At 46.3% G+C, this 25,731-nt stretch overlaps 1 protein-coding gene across 1 annotated transcript; it reads left to right on the top strand.

Moving 5' to 3' along the window:
* Nucleotides 1-7,668: 7,668 nt before the first annotated feature.
* On the top strand, nt 7,669-20,716 carry LOC130493146 (leukocyte elastase inhibitor-like). Its single transcript, XM_056866867.1, has 7 exons — nt 7,669-7,844; nt 8,211-8,316; nt 9,689-9,835; nt 11,220-11,337; nt 12,189-12,331; nt 18,648-18,815; nt 20,297-20,716. The coding sequence occupies exons 1-7, from the start codon at nt 7,669-7,671 to the stop codon at nt 20,714-20,716; spliced, it is 1,278 nt and encodes a 425-aa protein (XP_056722845.1).
* The last annotated feature ends 5,015 nt before the right edge of the window (nt 20,717-25,731 follow it).

The following is a 25,731-nucleotide window of genomic DNA, read 5'->3' as shown; positions in this document are numbered from 1 at the left end:
CTTGCAAGCCACGCTGATCTGAATGCAGATCAGTGCAAATGAGGGCCGAATCTCGAGAGGGACTGGCAGAGGGGGTGCTGTGGCGAAAGCCAGAGGCTACCGGCGCACCTGTGCACCTGGCTGCTGCATGCGCCTCCCTTCCTTATTGGTCCCTGGTGCCGAGGTTGAGCACCAGGTTCCTGAAGTGCCTTCATTTCAGGCCTCTTTGTGGGGCTTGGAGAGTGCCCAGGATCACAAGGGGGGGCTTTGGGGTCATTGGGAAGCTTGTGAGACGTGGTGCCCCAGGTGGGGGCTGCTCTGCGTACCTCCCCACCTGCCTGCAGTCTCTTCTCTGCAGCAGCAGTGGCAGCCCCTTCTCCTGCTCTTTGCTTCACGCGTCCCGTCCCCCGCCTGTCACAGCGCCCGGGTGATGCCTGAAGCCCCTGCCACCAGCCCGGCCAGCCGGCAAAGTTTCTGCCGCAGCAAATCCTCCGCAGTCTCCGAGTTCCAACGCCCTTCCGGCATTTCTTTTCCGCAGGCTGTGCCGCTGGGCCCCTGATGGGGCTCCGGAGACCCCCAGGCCTGCTGCTTGTTGCAGCTCAGCCTGAGAGGGGATTTCGTTGTGCTCACAGAGGAGGAGAAAAGAGACAGCCTCGAAGAGGACTCTGCTCTGCACCGCCTCCACCCCCACCTCACGGAGATTTTTGCCTGGTAGATTTTGCTTTTCATATAGTTAGTTTAAAAGACAATGAAATATAGAGCAGGTGTAGTGGGTGTTGTTGGCACTCCACAAACACATTATTTCCTTTTTATTCTTTGAATTCAAACAGTCCAGCTGCTCTTCATTTTCAAAGCTAGGAAACAACAAATCTAATGGTCAGATGGCTGTTTTAACATTCTCTTTCAGAGGCTTTTTGTGGTCAACTGTTTCTTATGGCTGAACTTTGAGTGTTGATATGTTGCCTTTTCTTTCTTTGGGTGCTGTTTGTTAGATTTTGGATTGGGTCCTAAAAGAAGTTGGGTTTTCCTGTATGATACTTATTAATGATAGTTATACAATTTCAGTTCGCTCTCAGCCTAGTCTACCTCACAGGGTTATTGTAAGGATAAAATGGAGGAAGGGAAAACTGTATTCCACCCTGAGCTCCTTGGAGGAAGGGTGGGCTAAAGACGCACCAAATAAATACAGTAAATGTATGAAGTATGTTTATGTGTTGCAGGAAGGGCAAAAAACTGCCCCTGCCAAATGACCTCTCCTGCAAAACAGGAGATACAGAGAACTGCAGTGATATGTGTTAAGGAACTGGGAGTGTTTCAGCTCCATATATGTGTGAAGAAAGAAAGAAAGAAAGAAAGAAAGAAAGAAAGAAAGAAAGAAAGAAAGAAAGAAAGAAAGAAAGAAAGAAAGACCAGCTTTAAAAGGTAGAACTCCTCAGTTAAAGGCTTCAGTAAAAAGAAATATTTTGGCCAGGTGTGTAAAGGCCATTAAGGCAGGTGCCAGGCAAGCCTTGGGAAAGATATTGCAGACAGGGGGGCACCACTGAAAAGGCCCTGTCTCCAATTACCCCCTCCCTCTACAGGGGGACAGGGTGGGCAGGGCTTAAGAAGAAGATCTTCACTCTGGGTTTTCCTCAATTTTGTGTCCGCACACACATGCATGTGCAAACCCACAGTATCTTGCTCTTCAGATTTAACCACCACCACCACTACTACCACCACCACCACCTCTCTCTGAGTTTTCCTTTAGTTTCTTTTAAAGTTCATGGTAGGAGTGTGATGCCGTGCCCAGGGATAAATTTTCTGAAGTTGGCATTAGCAAATTTTACCAGTTTTGAGGTCTGAATTACACCCAACTGAAGATTTTTGCTGCTAAAATTTTGTCAATGGGACGATGTATGTGTGTGAACAGCTCTTCTTCTTACAGAGACAAACCTGAACAGCAGACTCAATATTGCTACAGCACAGACTTTGACTCCAGCTTTTGATGAAGTCATTCAGAGCAAGAGGTGTCAATTATCAAAGGCTGGTAATTAAAGGAAAAGACTGTAAGAGTGTTATTGTTATAAGCTTGATTGTATTTTAAGTAAAAAAATAATACCTTTGCCTATGTCTTCTATAAAATTTGTTTCTCTAGTATTACATTTTAAGTTATTTGTTTATTTCAATTCAATACCTTTATTGGCATATATATTTGTTTGTTTATTTGATGGGTTTGATTTGTTGCACGTGGGCCCGGGGCCTGAGCAAGTGACATTTATGTCGTATCCGGCCCTCCTAACAATGGAGTTCTACACTCCTGCTCTAGAGGCCGGTATGAGGCTATGCAGATCGGAGACGTCTTGATTCTTCTTGCGTCTTCTTGGACAAAGATAGACTTCCAAGCTAACAGATCTCCTGCCCAGGTTTCCCCTCAGACCTTCCTCTAGTAATGAACAAGATACTCACATATATAGAACGTAGGGATCATTGTGAATTATGCAGTGATGCCAAAAGGAAATGTGCTTCCTCTTCCTTTCCCAGTGCTTCCAGACTACCTAAAATTCCTAACTATTCCAACTTTTCAAAGACTTTTCTTCTTGGCCAGACATAATGCCTTACCTCTCAACAAATAATTTGGCAGATTCTTAGACAGTCGGATGGACCAGAGAGTCTGCTCGTGTGGAAAGGCAAAGACAGAAACACTTAACCACTTATTATTCAGTTGTGATTTATATTCTTCTTTAAGGTCGTCTTTTATCATTCCATTGATTTCACACTTTCCTGTTTGTTCTCACAATTACCATTTAATTTATCTGCTGTCTGGTAAAGATAAGGCTGTTACTCTATCTGTAGTTTATTACTTAACAGCTGCCTTGAAGATATGCCAAAAGTTACAACCAAATTACACCTAAGTGCTCATTTGCGCACAGGCACTCTTTTCGTCATGGAACTGGAATTTGATTCTGATTGGCTGGAGTGACCCCTTTCCACCAGGGTGACTCTAAGTGCAAACTTTTGTTCTTTCCCCATGTAAAAGAATTCCTCCTTGGGTGAAACAGGGGGACACTGTTGTGAGGAGACAGAAAGCTGCTCTTCACTCTGAAAGAAGGAAAATATAAATGTCGATCCAGTATTCCAGAGTTTGCCTTGGGGTTTTTCTGCATGTGGTTTTACTGTCAGTTCTGGCTCCATACTGGCTCCATACTGCTTTGGTTTATCCCCTGATTTCCACACACATTTTTGTGTCTTTAGTTTTCACTTTGGTTTTTTTTTTAAATCTCTCCCCCCTCCCGTTTTTTTTTCTTTAGTTCTTTTGAGACCACTTTTACCCTGATGTTTCTCTGGAAGCCTATTTTGAGTTGTCTTTTTCTTCATGTGTAATGTTTCTGTCGCCCGAGCTGGATGGCCCAGGCTAGCCTGATCTTGTCAGATCTCAGAAGCTAAGCAGGGTCGGCCCTGGTTAGTATTTGGATGGGAGACCATCAAGGAAGTCCAGGGTTGCTGTGCAGAGGAAGACACTGGCAAACCACCTCTGTTAGTCTCTTGCCATGAAAACCCCCCAAAAGGGGTTGCCATAAGTCAGCTGCGACTTGACGGCACTTTACACACACACACAATGTTTCTGTCACTTTTCTTTGTCCTGCCCACTCCTACCAATCCCCAGACCATTATTTGATGATTGGACTGTCTTGGTCAAACCACTCCCTCTCCTCTTCCCTCCTGTAAAGATGAGTGATTTCTTTTTACAAAACAGCACTAAAATATTGACATAGCGCTGAAGCAGTGAAACAGTAGGCTTAGGAGGTTCTCTGAATTCCTAGCTTTCATTTAAAAAAAAGTAAGTCTCTAGCTCCTTCCCTTGCGGATATATAAGGGAAAAGGCCATGTCTCTGCGAGAAGAGGGGATAGAGACTTACCTGAACGAAAATGAAAGCTGGGAATTCAGAGAACCACCTAAGCCTACTGTTACATGCTCCAGCAATATACCGATATTTTAATGCCATTTTTTTAAAGTGTGTGTGTGCGTGCGTGCTGTGATGCCACTGATGATGACAGCAGCACCCTCCCTGGAAAATCCTCATGACAGACTCCACAACTATGAGAGGGAAATGCAGAGGGAAGGCAGATGTGTGGAAGAACCGTGCCCAAACCGATTCCAGCTTGTGGATCGACTCCCAAGAAAATCAGGTGTAACATGAGTGTAAGGAAAAGCCTCTAATGGTAGATTTTACAGCCTATTCCTGAAAAATGGGCTGAAACTCAATAGGAGGTGGCGTGACCTCGCCGCCAGCATAAGTACGCATAATTGTGTGATTAAATGTACTTATGCTGGTGGCGAGGCCAGTCCCACTGGTGGGCGAGCTCCGTGGGACTGCGCCTCGCCCCTCCACCGACGCAGCCTCTCCATGGTGCCGGCAACGGTGTGGAAAGGCCTGCTATATTTGTTTTGGCCCCACTAAAAACAAAAAATGCTGTGAAACGGCTTTTTTTGTTTCCCCGGCTTGCGTGAATCGACTTAGGAAGAGCAGCCGCTGTGCCTGTTCCCCACCGACTCCGCACGCCGCATTCTCAGGAATAGGCTGTTAGGAAATTTATTATACACAGGTTGTTGCATCTTACGGAGGGATAAAGCCATAAGAAGATGAGCTATGTCGTAAGCATGTAGGCAAGAGGAAAAAAAGCCCCACTTGGACAGTGGAAAGGCTAAAATCAGATCAAACTCCAGAAATCCAAGAGGATCACAATTTATCATGTCCTGGTTCAACCAATTTTTCTGGTATTGTTTTGCAAGATGTTGGATGCCAGGATCACACCACCAAAAATACGCTCACCAAGAAAAAAGGAAATTGACAATGGGGAACATGAAAAGTATTTTTGCTATTTCAGATGAAATACACACTGAGTTTACCATGGTGTTCCTAGTAGAGGTGAGATAGATGCTTTTGGGAACTTACATAAAATAAGTTTCTGAGGGTAAGGCACATTTATACTACAGTCCTAAGCAGAGTTACACCCTTCTCAGCCCTGACTTCAATGGAAGGGTGTTACTATTTAAGATTGCACTGGAAGTATTCCTAGGAATACTCACTCGGAAATAAGTCTCATTGACCCCATTGTGTTTACTTGTGGCCCAGGGGCAAGGGAGGGAGTGAAGGTACAGGGAGGACAGCCCATGGACACCTTGTTGGAGGAAAATTGGGTCACAGCTTTTATGGAGTACAATCACAGGAGCATTCAGTAAAAGCTGTGGCCTCATTTTCCTCCTACAAGGTGCCTGTGGTCCGTCCTCCCTGAACCCTCCCTCACTCCCAAGACCCCTGGCTGCAAAAGCAGCCCCAGGCGAGTATGATGCTGACCCTTCTGGGTAAACATGACTAGGATAAGCGTGTAAGTTAAATTACATTTCCGATGTCTGTGGGATATGCTAAATGTCCATGATCTGTGATTGCAAAAAAAGGCCCATTTTATGAGCCACACTAAGACTACATTAGGCAAATTTGATTTAGTCATCTGTACGTAACAGATGCAAACGGAAACAGAATGGGAGTGGAAAATGCACACACATTCACACACATATATATTGTCTCCAGTGAGCAACACACAAGGCTGATCTCGCTGGTTAAACTGCACATTGGAAAACAAGGTAAATGAGCTCGTAGGTTACCATTGCTTTTGTTGACGGGAATTGGGTCCAATTTTGCTTCCAGTTTAGGCCTCATTATCTGATCTGCCAAATTAGCTCAGCTATGTACATTTTGTAGAGTTAGATTCATTTGTACTTATCACATGATATAATCTGTCAAATATTGCTATTGTTTTTTTAAAGGTCCCTTTCTAATGGGGCTTCAGGTAGCCGGCCCAAGGTCGACTCAGCCTTCCATCCTTCTGAGGTCGGTAAAATGAGTACCCAGCTTGCTGGGGGTAAAGTGTAGACGACTGGGGAAGGCAATGGCAAACCACCCCATAAACATAGTCTGCCTAGTAAAAGTTGGGAAGTGGTGTCACCCCATGGGTCAGGAATGACCTGGTGCTTGCACAGGGGACCTTTACCCTTTTTCTAATGGGAGTTGGAACTGACAGGCTTTTTAGTATGTTGTATCAAAATCCCCCTTTAAATAGTGTTGACCGTCATATTGTTCCTTTTTACTGGCATAGGGATATTTCTTTGCTGTGATATGGTGGTTGATTCCCAGCTAGGAGTGTTTTTCCATCAATACAACAGGGTGAACCTTCTGCTAGTATTCACCAGTGGTCAGATCCTAATAGTCCATCAGCCCAGCATCATCCTCATACACAATGGAAACGAAGCTCATCAAATATTGCAAGAGACAGACACAGAGAAGAAAAACAGAACTTAAAGTGTCACCGTTTAGTTGAGAATGGAGGTAGTTTTGCCAGTGTCTTTAGTGAGATTACGATGCCAATTTATTTGAAATGTTCCTTTGAAAGTCAGTGTGGCATAGAGCAGTGTGGCGTTGAGCACCCAGACGGGCCTAACTTTAAATCCACAGAGCTAGCCGTTGTTAACACCGTGGTCCCCAATCCTGTTGAGTCTGTGTTGGTTGCTATGGGAGGAAATGACAAAATGGCTACCACAGGGTGCCAGGACCAATCACAGACTGCTGGGAGGTAGCAAGCCATGCATTCTTCTAAGATGGAGGAGGCAGTTGTTCAGCACCCTGCAGAAACAAAGGAGGGGCCACTTGGGTCTTCTGAAGCTTCTCCTACTGCAGTGAGGTAGAAGAGAGCCAAGACTGATGTGTTTGGGGAAAGAGATGCTTTGTCACAGAAACTAATGAGTGTCAGGAAACCCACTGGCTAGCACTATTTTGGGAACTTAGGCAATTTCATACCTCTCTGCCCTAGGGCCAGCTTAAGATATTTTTTCACCACAACTGGGGAGCGGCCAGCCTCTGATGCTGGAAGCCCAGGCAGCAAAGATGAGTGTGTCTTGTAACCACTGACTCTTATGGCATATTCTGCTGCCTGATGGGGCGTGGCAGTGACATGTTGGTGCCGCAGGGGCTCACCTTGGACCTGTTCAGTGGCAGCATGAGTCCAGGAGACAACCAGGGATGGCGGCCATGTCTGTCACTACCTCCTGCCCCACTGCTTGCTGAGCCCTAACAGTGTGTTAATGTCCTTGCCTGGAACCCCAAGAGGTCACTTGGATCATTTGGGCAAAGAACAGGCCCTGGCCTGCCCAATAGACTTCAGGGCACTGTCTTGAGAATGCAGTGAGACAGCTCTATGTAATGTGTCCCTAAGGCCTTTAGAAGAAAGGTGAATACGCAGAAGGGCCATGGCTCAGTGGCAGAGCATTTGCTTGGCATGCAGAAGGTCCCAGGTTCAATCCCTGGCATCTCCAGTTAAAGGGACCAGGCAATCAGGTGATGGGAAAGACCTCTCTGCCTGAGACCTGGGAGAGCTGCTGCCGGTCTGAGTAGACCAAACTGACTTTGATGGACCAAGGGTCTGATTCAGTATAAGGCAGCTTCATGTATTCATGTGTTCAAGATTTTCCTTCCAAGCAAAGGGATTTATTTAGCATGGGACTGTGAAGTGAGTAATATGCTATCCAGTATAAAGTAATTTCTGTGTCTCATGACCTTTGTTATGAGGCAGCTAGCTTCCTAATACTGGGCATTAAAAAAAACCTTCCATTAATATTGAAACTGTGTTCTTATTTTAGATATTTTGGATTTCATAATGGCCTCATCCATCACTGAATCAGCTGCAAAATTTGCCCTACGCTTTTACCAGAAGTTGAGCCAGGATAAACCCTCTGAAAACCTCTTGTTTTCTCCTCTAAATCTTTCTGCTGCCCTGAGCCTTCTCTTGTATGGTGCTAGGAGCAGCACGGCACAGGAATTAGAAAAGGTAATGCTCATTAAGCTCTGATATCAATATGCTGCCAGTACAGCATATCACATTGTATCTTGCTGAAAAGGTACTGTCCTTTTCATTTTCATCTTTCATTTGTGCCATGGCATAAAAAATGTAGCTTCTTGTTGCAGATATATATAACAAGAAAAATATATAGACATTGTGAATTGGAAAGATGGGGTTGAAACTAGAAATCAAGGTGTGTGGACCACTGAGCGCCATAGCACGTCGATATGAAACCAACGTCCATAATAGGTCTATATGATTTATTAATGAAAACTCTCCAAAATTCCATGTTAGGTGCTTCATTGGGAGACAGAGGGAGTCCCCGAAACACCAAGCTGTCGTCTTCAAGCTGTCCCAAGCCGTGAACAAGAAGAAAGCATAAGGAAAAGCCGTAGCCAGTCCCCACCCCCTGATGGCCCGTTGGCCCCTTATTTTGAACCGTCATCTTCACCGTGCCCTCAGCAGGTATGAACACAAGAGCATAAGAGGATTATTGCTGTCTCAGACCAGGGGGCCCGTCTAGTCCAGCATCACATTTTCCACAGTGACCAACCGGATGCCCTTCGGTGCTCCCAGTAGGAGACAGAGGCAAAAGCCTTCCCTTGTTGTTGCCCCACCCGTGCAACTGGTATTCACACTTCTTTGAACATGGAAATCTTATGGAGCCATTGTAGCTAATATCCCCCCCTAAATCTGTCTAATCCCCTTTTAAAGAACATCTAAGGCAGTGTCCATGACTACTCCAGTATGGCATCCTAAACACAAACTGCAGATGATAAATGAGATGTTCAATGCATATGTTTTAGTCTCTGTGCTTAAGATGATGCTAACAGAACAGCAGCACCCGGATTGGACAACTCTGCGGCTGGGGGATGAGTGTGTTCGAAAGTGGAATGTACACATAAAGCATTCAGGTTTTCAAAGATCCTTTGACATTAACGCTTTCATTGCAACACATGAGTAATACAGTAATACAGCACACAGAGGGTAGCAACAGTGAGGTCGAGTCCAGGGACAGATATGTGACTGCCACACTGAAATGTATTATTAAACAGAAAAGACAGCATTTGTTCATGGGATATGTTCTTGCCTCTCACGACAATAATTTTGTCTTGCTAAGCCATATTTCATTGCTGTGCAGTGTTCTTATGAAGGGTACAGGCATACGGGCTTGTGGGTGACCTTAGGCAGGCTACTGAGCTTTCAGCAACATTTTGAGGAGAGTAATAATATCTTATTACGGAGATAATGTATATAAAGCCCTATGAACATGCTGAAGCCAGGTACAAATGGTAAATATCTATTTTTTTATTATTTTAGCAGGAGTAGTAGTAACAGCAGTAGTAATAGAAGCAGAAATAGTAGTATCTGGAACAGTACTGTTCCTATTACTACTAGCAGTAATAATAAGAGGAGTAGTACAAGCAATTATAGCAAAATAGCAGTAGAAATAATAGTACTAGAAGTAGTACTAGAAGGAGCAGTAGTAATCTAAGTAATATTAGAAGTAGTTGCAGTCTTCCAATGGAAAGAGTCAAATCATAAATGTCTGTACAGTAGCACTTTTTTTAATCTAAAAGTCTTTTGTGGTCAAAATTCTCTTGTTTAGACAAACAAACCAAAGTAGCAAATGGTGACTTTCCTGAAGATTCAAAACTTTGATGATTTAGACATTAGCCATCTCCTGCTGCTAGGATATCTCAGTAGCTTCATCGCGGAAGCCCCCCCTTTGCAGCTGGATGCCCAAGAAGCCCAACGTAATTCACATAATTTTATCTCAGTGAAGAAAAAAAAAGAATTGTATTTTGCAGTACCGAACTTCTTGTTTTATTATTAGAATGTTCCTGAGTATGAATGTGAGAAGCCTGAAGGCAACCATACTGAATTCCATAAAATCCTTGCCTACCTCAATAAAGCCACCACAAAGTACGAGCTAAGCTTTGCCAATCGTTTCTATGGAGATGACTCCATTGCTTTCAACCAGGTAGGTTGCACTTAGATATTCTCCCTTTCCAAATATGTTGCAAGTACATTAGCGAAATAATTTGATTTTTCAGATGAACTTGTCCTACAGTTGCCTTTGTCTATAGATTACTAGACAGTGTTGTTGTTTTTTGCCATCAAGTCACATCTGACTTATGGTGACCCCCAGTGAGGTTTTCAAGGCAAGAGACATTCAGAGGTGGTTTGTCACTGCTTGCCTCCGCATCACAACCCTGATATTTCTTGGAGGTCTCCTATCCAAATACCTGTTAGGGTCTGCTTAGCTCCTGAGATCTGATGAGATCAGGATGGCCTGGGCTATCCAAGTCAGGGTGCTAGACAGTATAAGTATCCATAAACCAAGCAATGTTGGATCTTTATATTAGGATTATTGTATATATCACAAAAGGGTTGCACAGGGGTAGGATGTACTTATTTCTTTCAGTGATCCTTTTCAGCCTACTAGCTCTTTACTACATGCAGAGTAGCAGTGAATAACAGAGTCGCATGCCTTAACAATGCCATAACAACATCTAAAAGAATTGACTTACCGTACTTGAATTCCGCTCTTACTTGCTTTCATAGCTTCATTTATGCATAGGCTAAGTAAGCTACAGTTTAGGGCCTCAGAGTGAATGGCTCTGAATTACCATTTGGTTTTTGGTAATGCTCTGGGACTTTTTAATCCTGACACAGTTGAGGTCCTCAGTATGTCTTAATTAGGATTTGCTTAATTTTTGTATAACATACTCTGTGCTATGATTACTTGATTTTGATGTTTTCATGGTTATCATTAGGGGTGTGCATATTGATGCACCATTTAAAAAACAACAACAAAAACAAAATACCTCTTTGGTATTTCTTTGGGGTGGGGGGTTTAGCAGCAAAAAAAACATTGGTGGCAATAAATGGGAGCCCAAAAAGTAGACCCCAAATATTGCCAAATTTATTTGGGGCAGCGAGGAACTGAAAGGCTGGGGGGGGGGGCCTCGCTCTGAGCCCCCTGCCTTTCGATTCCTCGCCCGGGTGGGGGTGGGTGGGCGGGAAGCACAGATTTGGTAGAAATCCCCCCTGCCCAGATTCTCCGGAGCGGGGTGGATTTTGGGTTTGGTATTTTTCTGGTTCAGGTTTATTAACCTAAAAATTTCCATTAAAAATCCAGGTTTTCCAGATTTATCAAAAATTTCCAGGTTTGATAAACCCAAACCCAAAATATAGCAAAAATAATTGGTGCATGCCCGTAGTTCTAGTTACAGCTGTATATAGCCTTACAGCTAAATGTTTCAGGTGTTCTTAAAGAGAGGAAAACAAAACTCTAATGTATGCCATGAGAAATTAATTTATCTATATATCATTTTAAAGTCTTCTTCTCTTCCCACATGCAGCAATTTGTGTTCTGTGCACTGAAGCTGTTCCTGACCCAAGTAAGCAATGTTGACTTTCAAAATGCTCCAGAAGAATTCAGGAAGATTATAAACGCATGGGTTGAAGTCCAAACACATGGTATGAACAAATCTCCTTTCAGCTGCTCATCCGTGAGTTGACTTTAAAAAATCACAGTTACCTTGCAGTTGAAAACCTCTGGTCTCACTAATCTGTTCTGTATTTTTTATGGCTATACTTCCTCCCTGGCCCTGCTAGTTCATCCCTCAGACTTGTACAACACAAACAAATGGTGATCGAGGAAACTCCAGTAAGCCATGCTTCCTCTTTTCACATAACCTGTGCATTGTGCAAAGCATGGGGCCTCCTTATATGCAATGAGATCTACAAACTCACCACAGGGAAAATGCACACTGTACATAGGGTTGCCAGACCCCTGACGGTGGGCGAGGGATCCCCCACTTTGTGCCTCCCCCCCCCCACCACAGTGCCATCCGGCTGGCTGGTGGAGGTCTTACCAGGCTTAAAATGAGGCCAAGGCCTTGGCATCCTCTGCGTGATGACATCACTTCTGGAAGTGATGTCATCACACAGGCAACGACAGGGGAGATGCAACACTCTATGGTAAAAACAGCTCCTACCGTAGAGTTTTTGTCCAAATACCAGAGTGTCTCCCTCATCGTTGCTGACATGACATCATCATGCAGGAGACGTTGAGTCCAAGGTCTCATTTTGAGTATGGTAATGTTTCCCCTCCCCTGCTGATGGCTAGGAGGAACCTGGTAACCCTAACTGTACACAAAGCATGAACCATGGAAGGCACGAGTCTCTTCTATTTCCTTTGTCACCCCCAGAATGTAATGTCGAAAAATTCCCTGAGATGCAAAGGCTGATGTTTTCTTCTCTGATCATTTCACACAAGCTAGCTTGGAGCTTACAGCAAAACAAAATGAACATACATTTCTTTTAAGGCAAAATTCAGAATCTCCTACGCAAGGAAAACATCACTTCCCTAACTCAGCTGCTCCACGTGAATGCCCTGTACTTCAAAGGACAGTGGGATGTACAGTTTGACAAGTGGCGCACCAGAAAAAGCCCCTTTCATGTGACTGAGGTAGGTTCAACTAATATATTTGCATGTTGCATTTGCTTCCGCTATGTGATAGGAGCCCTTCACACAGTAAGCAGATCCCCCAGTCCCGTGGCATCTGGGAGGGTCACCTGGCACGAGTCCTCTCTGCTGGCCTTCTGCAGTCAGTCTCGGCCTCCCCAAAGCCTCCTCAGAATGGGTCAAGGAGGGAGTTCAGCTTCCCTCTTGTCCTCCGTTGCCCAGGCAAGAATGCTTCCTCTGCACACCGGAAGTCTCTCCCAGCATCTTTCTCCCTGTCTGATGTAGCACCTCCTCTTAAATGGGTTGGGCTTGACCCCTCTCATCCTCCTGTGCCCAATCACCTCCCTCCTCAACTAGTGACCAGTCAATTAGTCAGGCTGAGGGACCTCCAGACTTAAAGCCCCGCCCTCTGCCTGGCCGAGCCCGTCGCCCCTGCAGCCACCCAACCACAGGTCCAGCTGTTCAGCTCCTGACCTCCAGCATCCCCCACCCCTCCCCCACCACCTGGTACAGGGACTGGGAACGTCCTGCACCAGGCTTTGGCCCCTCCTTCCCTTCTCCCCCTGAGTCGTGGCCCTGCCCCTGCCCCGGCCCGGAACCCTGCCCCCAATCTTCCCGGCTTCCTCCACCAGCTCTGGGCTGCGTGCTGACCCACCTTCTCACAACAGCGCTTCAGGAGCCGCTGCCCTTGGCGGGTGAAAACACGGCACTAAACTGCTCCTGGGTTCTCTTTGAGACCCAGCAGTGGGCAACGGGTACACTGTGCTCCTAGCCCTGTCAGCTGGGGCCGTCGTGGGTTTCCTCCACTGTGGGGCTGCAGCTCTTGGGGTGCGTGTGATGGAGTCTGGGAAATGCCAGGTCTCCAGACAGCATTGTTCATTGGATGTCTTATACTGTATGAATGCATTTTTATTCTGTAATTTGCTTTCAGTCTTAGTGGGAAAGGTGGCTATAAATAAAGCAAATAAACTTGCAGCCTCTTTATGAGCACTGCCAAATAGAAGCATTGATTTGGTTGTGAGGAGTTCATTAAACTCAGTGATGTAATGAAGCAATTCATCCTTAGATCAGAAGCCAAAGACACTTACCAAAGCGACCCTTTCTACTCCAGTACAAAACCGGCCTACATCTTCTCAGGATATTCTGCACTACTGCATAGGATTATGGGATTTATCATACAGCTGTGACTGTTGTTAACCTTGTGTAGCACAGTGACAGAAGAATTCTTCTTTTAACCCACGTGTGTGTGTGTGTGTGTGTGTGTGTGTGTGTGTGTGTGTGTGTGTGTGAGAGAGAGAGAGAGAGAGAGAGAGAGAGAGAGAGAGAGAGCGAGAGGCTGACCCCATCCCCTGCTGGTCACCATGTTCTGATCAAGACATCTGCAGAAAGCCCCTGTGAACTGACAACCATAATGCCTGGAGAAGGAGATTTGGGCTCGGCCAGTTCACATGATTCCCTTCCCACTCATTGATTTGGAGCTGATGGGTTGTCTGAACATCCCTTAAGAATGTTATCTATGTGCTAGAACATCTCTGGTTCAATATGTGCCTTAGATATGACGGCACTGGACAGCATTAGAGAAGTCACTTTCTCTCAACTTCAGTTCCATTTGCATTGCAATAGGGGACTATGAATACTGAGCTACTTTACAGGGTTCTGGTACAAAGTTCTGAAATAATGGGTGAGAAGTACTTTGTGCACTAGTTTTAAAGTGCTGTGAAATCTTATTATTTTATCTACAATAGAGAATATTTTGGCTCACAATCCCTTGTGCAATAGAGAATCCACTTTATGAGTGTTTTGTAAGACTCTCTGTGTTGGTAATTTTATGTTGTTAAGTTTATTCTAAACATCCTGTTCATTGGTGCACTAAAGCTAGGGTAAGTAAAAGTAAGATTCACCCCTTTTTGACAATACATATCTATTCATTTGCCCTGACCTGGATGGCCCAGGCTAGCCTGATCTCGTCAGATCTCAGAAGCTAAGCAGGGTCAGCCCTGGTTAGTTTTTGGATGGGAGACCACCAAGGAATACCAGGGTTGCTGTGCAGAGGAAGGCACTGGCAAACCACCTCTGTTAGTCTCTTGCCATGAAAACCCCAAAAGGGGTCGCCATAAGTCGGCTGCAACTTGAAGGCACTTTACACACACATCTATTCATTTATTTGTGTGTGTGTTAAGTGCCGTCAAGTCGTTTCTGACTCATGGCAACCCTATGAATCAATGTCCTCCAAAGTGTCCTATCCTTAACAGCCTTGCTCAGATCTTGCAAATTGAGGGCCGTGGCTTCCTTTATAGAAGCAATCCATCTCTTGTTGGGTCTTCCTCTTTTCCTGCTGCCTTCAACTTTTCCTAGCATGATTGCCTTTTCCAGTGACTTTTGTCTTCTCATAATATGTCCAAAGTATGACAGCCTCAGTTTAGTCATTTTAGCTTCTAGGGTCAGTTCAGGCTTGATTTGATCTATAATCCACTGAATTGTGTTTTTTTTGGCAGTCCGAGGTATCCGTAACACTCTCCTCCAACACCACATTTCAAAGGAGTCTACTTTCTTCCTGTCAGCTTTCTTCATTGTTCAGCTTTCACACCCATACATAGTAAGGGGAGTACAATGGCATGAATTAACCTAACCTTGGTGGCCAGTGACCCATTCTTACACTTCAGAATCTTTTCTAGCTCCTTCATGGCTGCCCTAAAACATTTTAACCCTGTCTTTCCTCCCAATTAAGGCCTTTGAGGTTGAGAGCAGCCATTAAGCTGCCTTGCTGCTATAGCACCCAGCTGCCCCCTCCCAGGGCAGAGGGCACGTGGGCACCTGCCTCACCAACGCCTTCCCAAATTAGGATATCATCTAAATAAATGATAACCCCCTTAAACAATAAATCGTGCAAGATCTCGTTAATCAGTTGCATGAAGCACGACGGAGCTCCAGACAACCCGAACAGCATCACCATAAATTCAAACAGTCCATAACAACATGAGAAGGCTGTTTTCACCTCATCCCCCTCCTTTATCCGGACCCGGTAATAAGCTTCCGCCAGGTCCAGTTTCAAGAACACCCTGCCTTCTTGGAGTTGACTTAGAAGGTCAGAGATGAGGGGGATGGGGTAAGCGTTTCTTTCAGTGACAGCGTTAAGCCCTCTATAGTCCACACACAACCTGAGGTCCAATGTTCCCTTCTTCACGAAGAAACATGGTGAAGAAAACGCGGCCTTGGAAGATTGTATGAACCCCCGGGCTAAGTTCTTATCAAGGAACTCTCGTAACACAGTCTTTTCTTGGGGGCTCATGGGATATACCCGGGCTTTGGAGGGTTTTATGTCCTTAGTCAATTCGATGGCACAGTCCGTAGTGCGGTGAGGGGGTAGTAAATCACAGTCCTTCCCCTCAAAAATGCCCGTGAAATCTCTATACTCCGGGGGCAGTGTCGTGGGTTCTGCCGCCGTGGCACTCTCCCCCCTCCCTCGGGCAGGTCTTCCCTGCAATGTCACTCGCATTGGGGGGAATCAAACACCACCTGGCGCTGCATCCAGTCGATGCTCGTATTGTGCCCCGCCAGCCAGTTACTCCCAAGGACCACCGGGTAAGCGATTCGAGGGGCTACCGTAAGGCTGATCTGTTCCCAGTGGTTCCCCACCCCCAACCACACTGGGCAGGAACGTAAATGGATGGGGGTCCCTTGCAGATCGCTCCCATCCATTTGACGGAAACGCAGGGGCTGGTCTAACTCAAGCGCCCCCACCTGTAAGCGGTTAAATACCTCCTGGTCTATTAAAGTCCGGGAGCACCCTGAGTCCAGTATTGCTACTACTGCAATGGGATCCCCCCCTTGGGGATTCCGTAACACCACGGGTAGTAGGAGAGTGTCCCCCTGATCACTCACCCAGGTCGGAACCGGGTTGGTTTCCTTTAAGGTAGCCCTCTGTGTCGGTTCGCTCACAGAAAGCCCTCCTCGTTTTTTGCCGGCGACGAGTCCCTGGAACAGCAGTGATGGTCGCAGGGAGCAGGCGCCGGGTCTGCGAGCAGAGCAGTAGTCCCGTGCAGGGTGGTCGTCCCCTCCGCTTTCCTCTGGTCCGAAATCCAGGTCGCTCTGCCAGCGGTCGGTTCCGTAGATCAGTTTGGACTTTCGCTGCAAAGTGCCCCACTTTCCCGCAACGCAGGCAGGCCCCGTCCTTGAAGCGGTGCGCTCTTTCTTCCGAGAACCTACTCCGGTTCCCTTCGTCACGGTGGGACTCCGTCACGGCGCCCCCCTTGGAAGGGCCCCGGGGGGGTTCTTTCGCTGGGCGATCCTTTGCAAACTGAAGCATCAACTTACGGGTCTTTACTTGCGCCGCCAGCTGGATCCATTCATCAATCGTCCCCGGGTTGCCCAGGGTCAGAAAGCCGTCCAACACTTCCCACCGCAGTCCTTCACGGAAATGTTGGACCTTGGTGGCTTCGCTCCACTCTCGTATTTTACAAAAGAGGGACTGGAACTCTTGGGCATACTCCATGACAGAGCGGGCCCCCTGCCGTAGCCTGCACATGGCAATTTTGGCCCTCTCCCCCCAGTGGGGGTCCTCAAAACTGCATTGCAAGGCTACCAAAAACGTGCTCAGCGAGCTCAGGATCCCGGGTTTGGATTCTGTCGCTGTTACCACCCACTCTACTGCCTCCTTCTCCAGCAGGCTGATGGCGTACCGGACCCGGGGTTCTTCTGAAGGAAAAGTTTCTCCCTGGTCCTTCATGAATCTTGACAGCTGGAGCAAGAAGTGGGGCAGCTGGGCGCAGGACCCATCAAAAGAGACCTTCAGGTCCCGGGTCACAGTCCGCTTGGGCAGAACGGGTGGGGGTGTCTCCGCGCCGATGGGCGATTGAAGTCCTCTCACTGCCCCCAGCAGCGCTGTCATGCAGACTTCTCAGTTGCGCCTGGAGATCCTGGTTTTGAAGGGTCAGGGCGCGGTTCTGCTCCCGTAGCAGTGCTTCTTCTTCTCTGGGGTAGGGGGCAGAGGTGCTGGAGCATGGATGGTTGAGGAGCCATCCCACTGGTCTACCGTCACCCATTCTTGGCTTGGCTCTTCTCCCTCTTCATATAAGTCGATCAGTGGTCCCCGATGCAGACGGTCGAGGCCGGGATCCGTTGCCAGCCACCAGACAACCCTCCTGAAAGTGCCGTTGGTCTCCTCCATACCCCTTAATTCAGCGTGCGTTGGTAGAGAGGTCCATGCTGGCTCTCTGGTAGACACAAATGGGTGCCGTCCCGGGGCTGCTTCTTCCCGGCTCTCCCCATGGAAAGGGGTCGCTACCTGCCGATCTTCCTAGCAGAGCAGCTTGTACGTCCGGCATGGTTTGTCGAATAGAGGAGACATCTTTTTCAGGCACAAACGAATAGAAAATAAAAAAGATGGATTCTAGCCTACTGTCAGGCTTCAGCAACACGTTGCATTCCTGGTATAAGGGACTTCACTCCAGACGATGCAGCGAGTTAAAAAGTTTTATTCAGAAAGTCAGCAAGTTCAGCAAGTCATAGAAACTTAAGGCTAGAATACAGCCATGGGGCAATATCGGTACATATATAGGGTAAATACAATGGGGTTGATTAGGTTTTAGAAACAAAGAAACAATACAGAAGTTAACTACCGGTAAAGACTTAAGACAAAACATACAGGAAATAAATGTGTGCATTAACTGGCTGATCTTCCCGAGTTCCCGGCTTTGTTTTGAGGGACCTGGTATCAGAGCAGCAATTTCTCGGGTGGGTCTCCATAGAGGTGCAGATCTTGGGCAGGAGACCGGGTGCAAACGGGGGGGGGGGGAAACAGAGTGCACAAAAACTCCATTTTGTCCGTGGGGGAAACCATCTTGTTTGTATCCGGGGTCGACAGAGAGCCTAGCTGACAGGTTGCCAGGTCCCCTCTGGCCACACGTGGGGGATGGGGGGTAGGATTACTAGATCCAGGTTGGGAAATTCCTAGGGATTTGGGGATGGAACTGAGGGGGGCAGGGACCTCAGGGGGGTACCATGTCATAGAGTCCACCCTCCAAAGCATCCATTTTATCTAGGGGAACTGATCTCTATAATCTGGAGATGAGCTGTGATTCCAGGGGATCCCTAGGTTTTCCTCTGGCTATTTCTCCTTTTCAAGTAAAGATGGTCCTGAACAGGGGGCTGTCAGCAGTTGTGGAAACAACATCAAACTCATGAATGAATTCAGGAGGTCAATCATAATTAGTATTTTAATTTCTTCACATCAGTTTCCTTCTTAACTTAACATGATTTCTTCCCCTGGCTGCTAAACAATACCATCTTGATTGATTCTTTGATTCACGGTTTCTTACAGATGACCTATAATACTGTGGACCTGATGCACCACAAAGGCCAGTATAAGACAGGCACAATTGAATTATGCGACATGCATGTTCAGGTGCTTGAAATCCCCTACAAAGATAACGAACTGAGTATGTTCATACTCTTACCAGATGACTGGAGTTCAGAAGGCCTTCAACAGGTAAAGGCACTGTGTCCGCAGGTTTATGATTCTGAACATATTCCCATGAATTCCTAAGAACACAAAAAGAGCCCAAAGGTTAATATAATCAATTCAATTCAATTCAAAAACCTTTATTGGCATAACAAATCGTACAAGGTATTCCAGAATTTGACAAATAATAAAAACATCAATATCGAAATCTGTAGCAATAGATATGAATAAAATGAGGTATGCCGGAGTACAGTGAATATAAGGTATATATAGAAAACGAGTGTCTACAAGTAACCGGAATAGCAGCTATTATATTTTTGTTTGATTTTTATCATTAGAGCTTGCTTCAAAAACATGGCTACTATTTCTGTAGTTTCTGGATCATACCCGTTCAGTAAAAGTCTAAACAAAGAGTGGGGGGAAGAGTTCCTATCCAAAATTGATGGCATTAAAAATTTAGTTCGTAGGTCCGCTAGCATTTCACATTCCAATAAAATATGATAAATGGAGTCTCTGATTCAAGCCACAGCCACAAATTCTCTTTTCCAATCTAATCTAATATACTGTTCCAACACTAGCCAGACAGATGTTTTCAGAAAGTGGTAAGCAGGGGCCGAGAGTGTGTGACTGGCCCAAGGTCACCCAGCAAGCTTCCATGGCGCTAGTGAGGATTTGAATCTGGGTTTCCCAGGTCTAGTCCTACGCCTTAACCACTACACCACGCTGGCTTGTACTCCCTGAGAATTGCAACATGTTCTGTGCAAAGAGGTGTGTGCTGTTCAAATTAGACTTCTGTAGAGACTTTTTCAAACATTACAGTAAAAGGTACTGGGCCCCCACAAATTATGTGTAATGGGAACTCCCAAGCCCATTATCTTTCTAATATTGGTGGGTACTGGGAGGATCACGGGTAGTGTGCATTCCTGTTATGCATATTTGGTGGGCTCCCAATAAACGTTATTGCAATGTCTGAAAAGCTGTTAGGGAAACCGGACATAAAATGTTACTTCAGTTTTTTCATTAGTATACAAAAATTAAGATATTTAATTTCAATCTGCTGTATAAGAGTCGTACTTCCACTGTGTAATCAGGCACTAAAATCCAGTAATAAGCATGAAGAATAGGCCTTTGCTCATAGGCCTTCTGTTATCAGTAGGGTTGCCAACTCTGGGTTAAGAAATACCTGGAGATTTTGGGGGTGGAGCCTGAGGAGGACGGGAGGGACTTCAATGGGACATAATGCCATAGAATTCACCTTCCAAAGTGGCCATTTTTTCCAGGTGAATTGATCTCTGTTGACTGGAGATCAGGTGTAATCCCAGGAGATCTCCAGCTACCACCTCGTTGTCACCAAAATGAATGAGGTCTGTTCTATTAAAGTACATCTTTGTATTACTGATTTAAAAATCAGAATGAGTTTTCCCACACATCTAATGGGAGGAAAAGTTGGGTTGTTGTTTTTTACTAACTTGCCACAGTTTTAATTCTGTCTTACGTTGGTCCCAAAGCTAGAGGAAGAACTTACCTATGAGAAAGTAACAGAGTGGGTCTGTCAAAAGCAACTTAAATTGGAAGAGGTGGAAGTGGCCATTCCCAAGATCAAGATGGAGAAGAACATTCTAACCGCCAAATTATTGGAAGCTCTGGATGTGACTCAAGTGTTGGATCCCAAGATGGCTGATTTAACTGGAATAACGTTGACAGAAGATGTGGCGTTGAGTGAGATTGTCCACAGCGCTTCTCTGGAAGTTGATGAAGAGGGTGGTGAAGAACCACGTTGCCAGATAGACAGGCATCTGAGACGCCGACCGTGTGCGCAATTTGTGGCTGACCATCCTTTCCTTTTCTTTGTGTTGCACAATTGCTCGGGCAGCATCCTGCTCCTTGGCAGATTTGTTAAACCTGAAAGGAGGTGTGGCTTCCATTAACAATCCAGGAATCATGAAGACAAGAAGAAAATATGTTTGCAAAATTAATTCCTCCCTTTTCTTTCTAATAGTTACAGAGGTATCGCACTTAAAGATGGTTAATGTCATTCCTCCTGTGAACAAGAAATTAGGATGAAAAACAGCAGCCATAATTTCCGTGTCATTTTTCTACAGTTTTTTCCTGCTTCTTGGTGGAAAAAAATCCCATTCCCTTTGAACCTGTGAAGCTGGGCATTCTCAAAAGGAACACATTTGAACTTTGCTACTGATTTACATAAAATACAGAAGAAGCTATATCCTTGTGCCTGCCGTGGGGACGAGGCCAAAGGTGAGGGAGAGACAGATGACACAGACGCACTGGACTAGGGGAAAAGAAGCCTGGAATTTTATCGATTACGGGCTCCTCAGGTTTCTTGCAACGGGATCCAAATGCCCACCTCCCTGCAGCCCCTTCTTTTAAGTATGCGGTGTGGACCAAATCAGAACCAGGAAACCTTCATGCCTGCTGGCCCTGATGTCCCCCCAAGCCATGAGATTGGCCAGAAGGGAGGGAGCTGGGCCACAGAAAACCACAGACGTTGCCTGGCTGTAGCCAGTGCTGACCTTGATTACCCAGAGTGGTTCTGTTTCCTCCCTGTCTGCCACCTGACACAAATAGCTGCTCCAGTTTATGGCTGTGCCCTGATTTATTGCAGTGGTTACTTCTTCACCTGTTGTTGAAACGCAGTTTTCTATATAGCCTAATAAAAACCAGCAGGCTACATACATACATACATACATGTTGTCAAGTTGCAACCGACTTATGGTGACCCCAGCAAGGAGCTTCCAAGGCGAGTGGGAAGCAGAGGTGGTTGTGTCCATGGCCTTCCTCTGCAGAGTCTTCCTTGGTGGGGCAGTGGCCTCACTTCTGCGTTTTCCTGGAAGTGACATCATGCTGTCACAACAGCTACCCCTGATGTCCCTGCCCCACCGGTTTCTCACGGGTTTGTTGCCTATACCTTACACCTACGTCCTTACTGATAAGGAAAGGTGCCACTTTTTGTATGTTGCATTTATAGCTACATGCGCAATAATAATTTCCCTTACCCATGTTTTTTGCAGGAATGTTAGGCCATTTATGCCTGGCTGTTTCCTCATGGTAACCCTGCTGACTATTTTGGGGCTTTGCTTTGATTCTGCAGGCATTTCCCGACTGTCAGAGGTCACCTTGCGCTCTCCTCATGTTTACCAATCATCCAGAAAACCCGGGTAAAATGTGCGGAAATGTGCGGGGAGAGGGAGGCAACCTCTGACCGTCAGAAAATGCCCTGCACAATCAAGGCAAAGCTCTGAAGTGGTTGGCGGGGTGACCACGAGGAAACAGCCAGGCATAAGTGGCTTTAGTGACTTCAAAGTAACTGTCTCACTAAACTACAATACCTGGGATATTTGTGAGGGGGAATCCAATAAAATTGACACATCATAATGACGTTTGCAAGATTTTGATTAACAGCCATGAGTTTCCTCAAGGCTTTCTAAATAAAATGAGCAAACACATTTCAGTCATTCTTTTGAATTAATTTTAACTAAGAATTCAAATTTTTAGGAAGTTATTCTTGCTTTTAAAGAAAAAAAGTATGGTTTGTGAGATTTAATATCAAGAAATTTCTTGAACACACACATCATTTATTTGTTTTTCTATATCTGAATAAACAAAAGCATTCAATAACAAATGGGTAGCTTGTTTCATTAAAAGGAAGAAAAGTAAATCAGAGATATGGGCAATATAACAGAAGGTGTTCATACTACACATATAGACCAGTTTAACATCAGCCAACACAAAGTTATTTAGAAGCAGGGCTGCTCACTCCGACCTTGGAAATTCCTGGAGATTTCAAGGCAGTTCCTGGGGAGAGTGGCGTTTGGGAAGGGGGGTGGGGAGCTCAGCTGGGATGTGATCCACTTTCTAATAGCTGCCATTTTCTCCAGGGAAACTGATCTTTGTAGTCTGGAGAGCAGTTGTAAATACAGGAGAACTCCAGACCCAACCTGGAGGCTGGCTAGAGATGTGAAGACCTGGAAAAAACCCAGAAAAAACTGGGGGGGAAATTAGAACTTTGGGGAATTACTGGGAAAAAACACCTATGAAATATTTTCTTTTTTAGAATGAGTGAAATACTTTTAAAGACAATGTGGGCATGTTGTAGATGTATAATTAGGGTTTCCAGCTTCTGATGATGGCGGGCAATTGCTGGGCTTCCCGCTGCTCCTCAGCTGACTGGAGGGCAGAAGTAGGACAGCTGAGGGGGGCAGAAGTGACAGAATCGCACCAAGCACACGCACACTCATGCGTGCACGAGGATCATTTGCCCACAGACACGAATGCAAAAGGCTCCCACCGGAGGTCAGGTAGGACCTGGCAACCCTGTGTATAATATACAGCTCTTAAATCCAAGATACAAGAAGCCCTTAAATCCAAGATCCTCTGGGAGAGGACAGAGTACCCAGATGTGAGGCACCTAGAAGGATACCTAAGCTTCATGACAGAAGCATGCAGGGCTATCATTACTTTTCAATGGTTGCATGCCTTCTGTTGTCCTTTTGGCCTGGTTTGACCTTTTCATCTCTCCCTCCAACCACTGTGACACATAGACTAGGTAACAAGTAGCTTATTGCCCTACCATGCTGGAGGGGAAAAAAAGATTAGAAGGCGGTGGAGAAGAAACTGCACCAAAGTTTCATTGAGAACTGAGCTCTCTATCTAACCAGATAGCAACATTTAAGATACATGTGCTAAGATGGTATAGGGTGCATCAGCTTGCAGGTTCTCTTGAACATTGCGTATACTGCAGTTTTGCTTATACAAAACTAACAGCTCATTCCTGAGGGGGAGGGAGCTGTGCTGGGGGTGAGCACAGCAGAGCAACGGAGCAGCAGGACTGCCTCCTAAGCTGTTTGCCGCAGCTCAGAATAGCAAGGAAAAGTACAAAAAAAGCAGAAAATAAACGGGTGGCGCACGTCGGCATGGGAACAGTGGGGCAATGGAGGTGGGCCTGCACAAGCTGCGTGAGTGTGGGGAGGCAAACATGGGGGCAGGCGACTGGCAAGGTGAGGAGGAGTTTGGGAGTGGGCAGTGGTTGGCACGGCCAGCCGTTTGCCCTGCCTCTGCTCCAGAGTGTTTTGCGGGAAGGGAGGGGGCGGGCTGTGGAAGCCAGCAGAGGATGTGGCCAGCAGGATAAGGGATCTAGGGCCCCCAGCACTAATGCCTGCCCCTCAATGATGGTCTGGGTCAGTCCAAGCATCATGACTAGGTGCCCCTGAAGGCAGCCAAATCATCAGCCAGGGTATCCATTCACCGATCAGCGGGGTCGGTCATTTCCTGCCACTCATGTTGGGCCTCCAGCTGCTCCCTCTCGATGGTGGTCCACATGGGGGAGAAGGTTGGGATGGGCTGAGCCAGTCTGGGAACCCACATGCGCAGGTACAGAGAGAGGATCACTACCCTCCGTCAATTGGACAGCGATTGCCTGGACCGCTTCCGACTTGACAGGGCTGCCATACAGAGGATCTGCGAGAAGGTGGGGCCTAGGGCTGTCGAAAAATAAATTTGTTATAATTCGGATTTGGCAAAATTCAGCCCGTTTTGATTCAGGAAATGCTGAAGTCCGAACTTCCCCGATTCAGATCTGTGGAATTCGGTGCGAGATTTGGAGTTAGGAAAAAAATTTGGCCATTAAAAGCCATTAAAAACACATTCGTGGCTTTCCGTGGCTCTGGGGGGGGTATGTTTGGAGGTAGAGGTCCCAAACCTTTGGTGTAGCTTGAGGGGACCTTTCTTGCAAGAACCCCCAAGTTTGGTGACGATTGGGTCAGGGGGTCTGGAGTAATGGGGTCTGGAAGGGGTCCCCCCGCCCATTGGAATGAATAGAAATAGAATAGACCGTTTGGACTTGGAGTTTGCAAAACCATGCAAAGCAACACGTGACATGACCTTGGGAGTTTGCAAACCATGGAAAGGGACAGAGGCGCACTAGTTATGCATAAGGAGCAGGTGGGGGTGGAATTTCCCCTTTTGCATCGGACTCGGGAGTCGGGAGTCTCGGGACGGGGCAAATGCATTGTTTAAGTCACAATTTGAAAACCAGTTTTGAGCGAGCATCAAAATAGACCATGCAAAAATGGCCCCAGAGTATTTTCTGCCCTGCTCCTTTTGTCATGGTGGAGGGAACCCCCCCTTACGCAAACGACCCCTCCAAATGTGAGAAGAGTTGTGCACCCCTCCTCTCTTTCTCTTTTTAAAGTTTCTATTCTTTGACTTTCCAAGGTGGGGTTACCTATTCGGCATTCCCCGGGAAAAATTGGGAAGCAGGATGTAGAAACGTTTGCGGATGGCATTGCTGTACAGCCACCGAGAAGGTGGACCCAGCAGGTCAGAAAGTGGGTGAAATGGAACCAGTGCAGCCGATGGAGGGAACCAGCAATAACATGGCCCAGGGCACTCGTCACAGGATCCGAGAACAAATCCAGCAAGAAGAAACTTCTGCTGAATCCAACTCCATTCCTCCGACTAAATGTCCCCCTGGTTTTGGGCTTAACATCCCGCCAGAGTGGGTCCCTGCCCGAAGAACAGGGTCCCGAGATAGCGAGACTGTTGGAAAAGTAGCAAGGAGCCCCCAAGCAGCCTCCTTCCAAGAGCAGGGTGCTCCACTCCTCCCCCCAAAATGACCATGCCCTTGGAAAGTCAATCTCCGGTCTGTGCCTTTAAAACCTCTGCTACCTCTTTAAATGGAAACACCACGATCTGTCAGAATGCCGCAAGCATTAAGGTACCCAGCATGTCCTTGGGGCAGACCGGGCCGAATTTGCATTTTTGACCAGCTTAGCTCTAGCATACCCTTGAAGGCATGCCTGTGTGTATCTAGTTGTGAATATATGTGTGTGTGATTATTTCCTATGCTTCTCTTTACATGCATTTATCATTTTCATGTTTCTATTCTTTAACCTTCATAGGAGGGGTTGTTTTTGGCCAAACCCCT

Source organism: Euleptes europaea, unplaced genomic scaffold (genome assembly GCF_029931775.1).
Source record: "Euleptes europaea isolate rEulEur1 unplaced genomic scaffold, rEulEur1.hap1 scaffold_352, whole genome shotgun sequence".
Taxonomy (NCBI): domain Eukaryota; kingdom Metazoa; phylum Chordata; class Lepidosauria; order Squamata; family Sphaerodactylidae; genus Euleptes; species Euleptes europaea.
The sequence above is the reverse complement of the archived record's forward strand: the minus strand, read 5'-3'. Positions and strand labels throughout refer to the sequence as shown.

What these genes read in the sequence shown, in the direction of transcription:
- LOC130493146 (XM_056866867.1), top strand. Translation starts at nt 7,669, where the DNA reads ATGGCCTCATCCATCACTGAATCAGCTGCAAAATTTGCCCTACGCTTT. An exon ending in ACTCCATTGCTTTCAACCAG is followed by an intron (nt 9,836 to 11,219) that starts GTAGGTTGCACT and finishes TCCCACATGCAG; the next exon opens with CAATTTGTGTTCTGTGCACT. An exon ending in GCCCCTTTCATGTGACTGAG is followed by an intron (nt 12,332 to 18,647) that starts GTAGGTTCAACT and finishes GGTTTCTTACAG; the next exon opens with ATGACCTATAATACTGTGGA.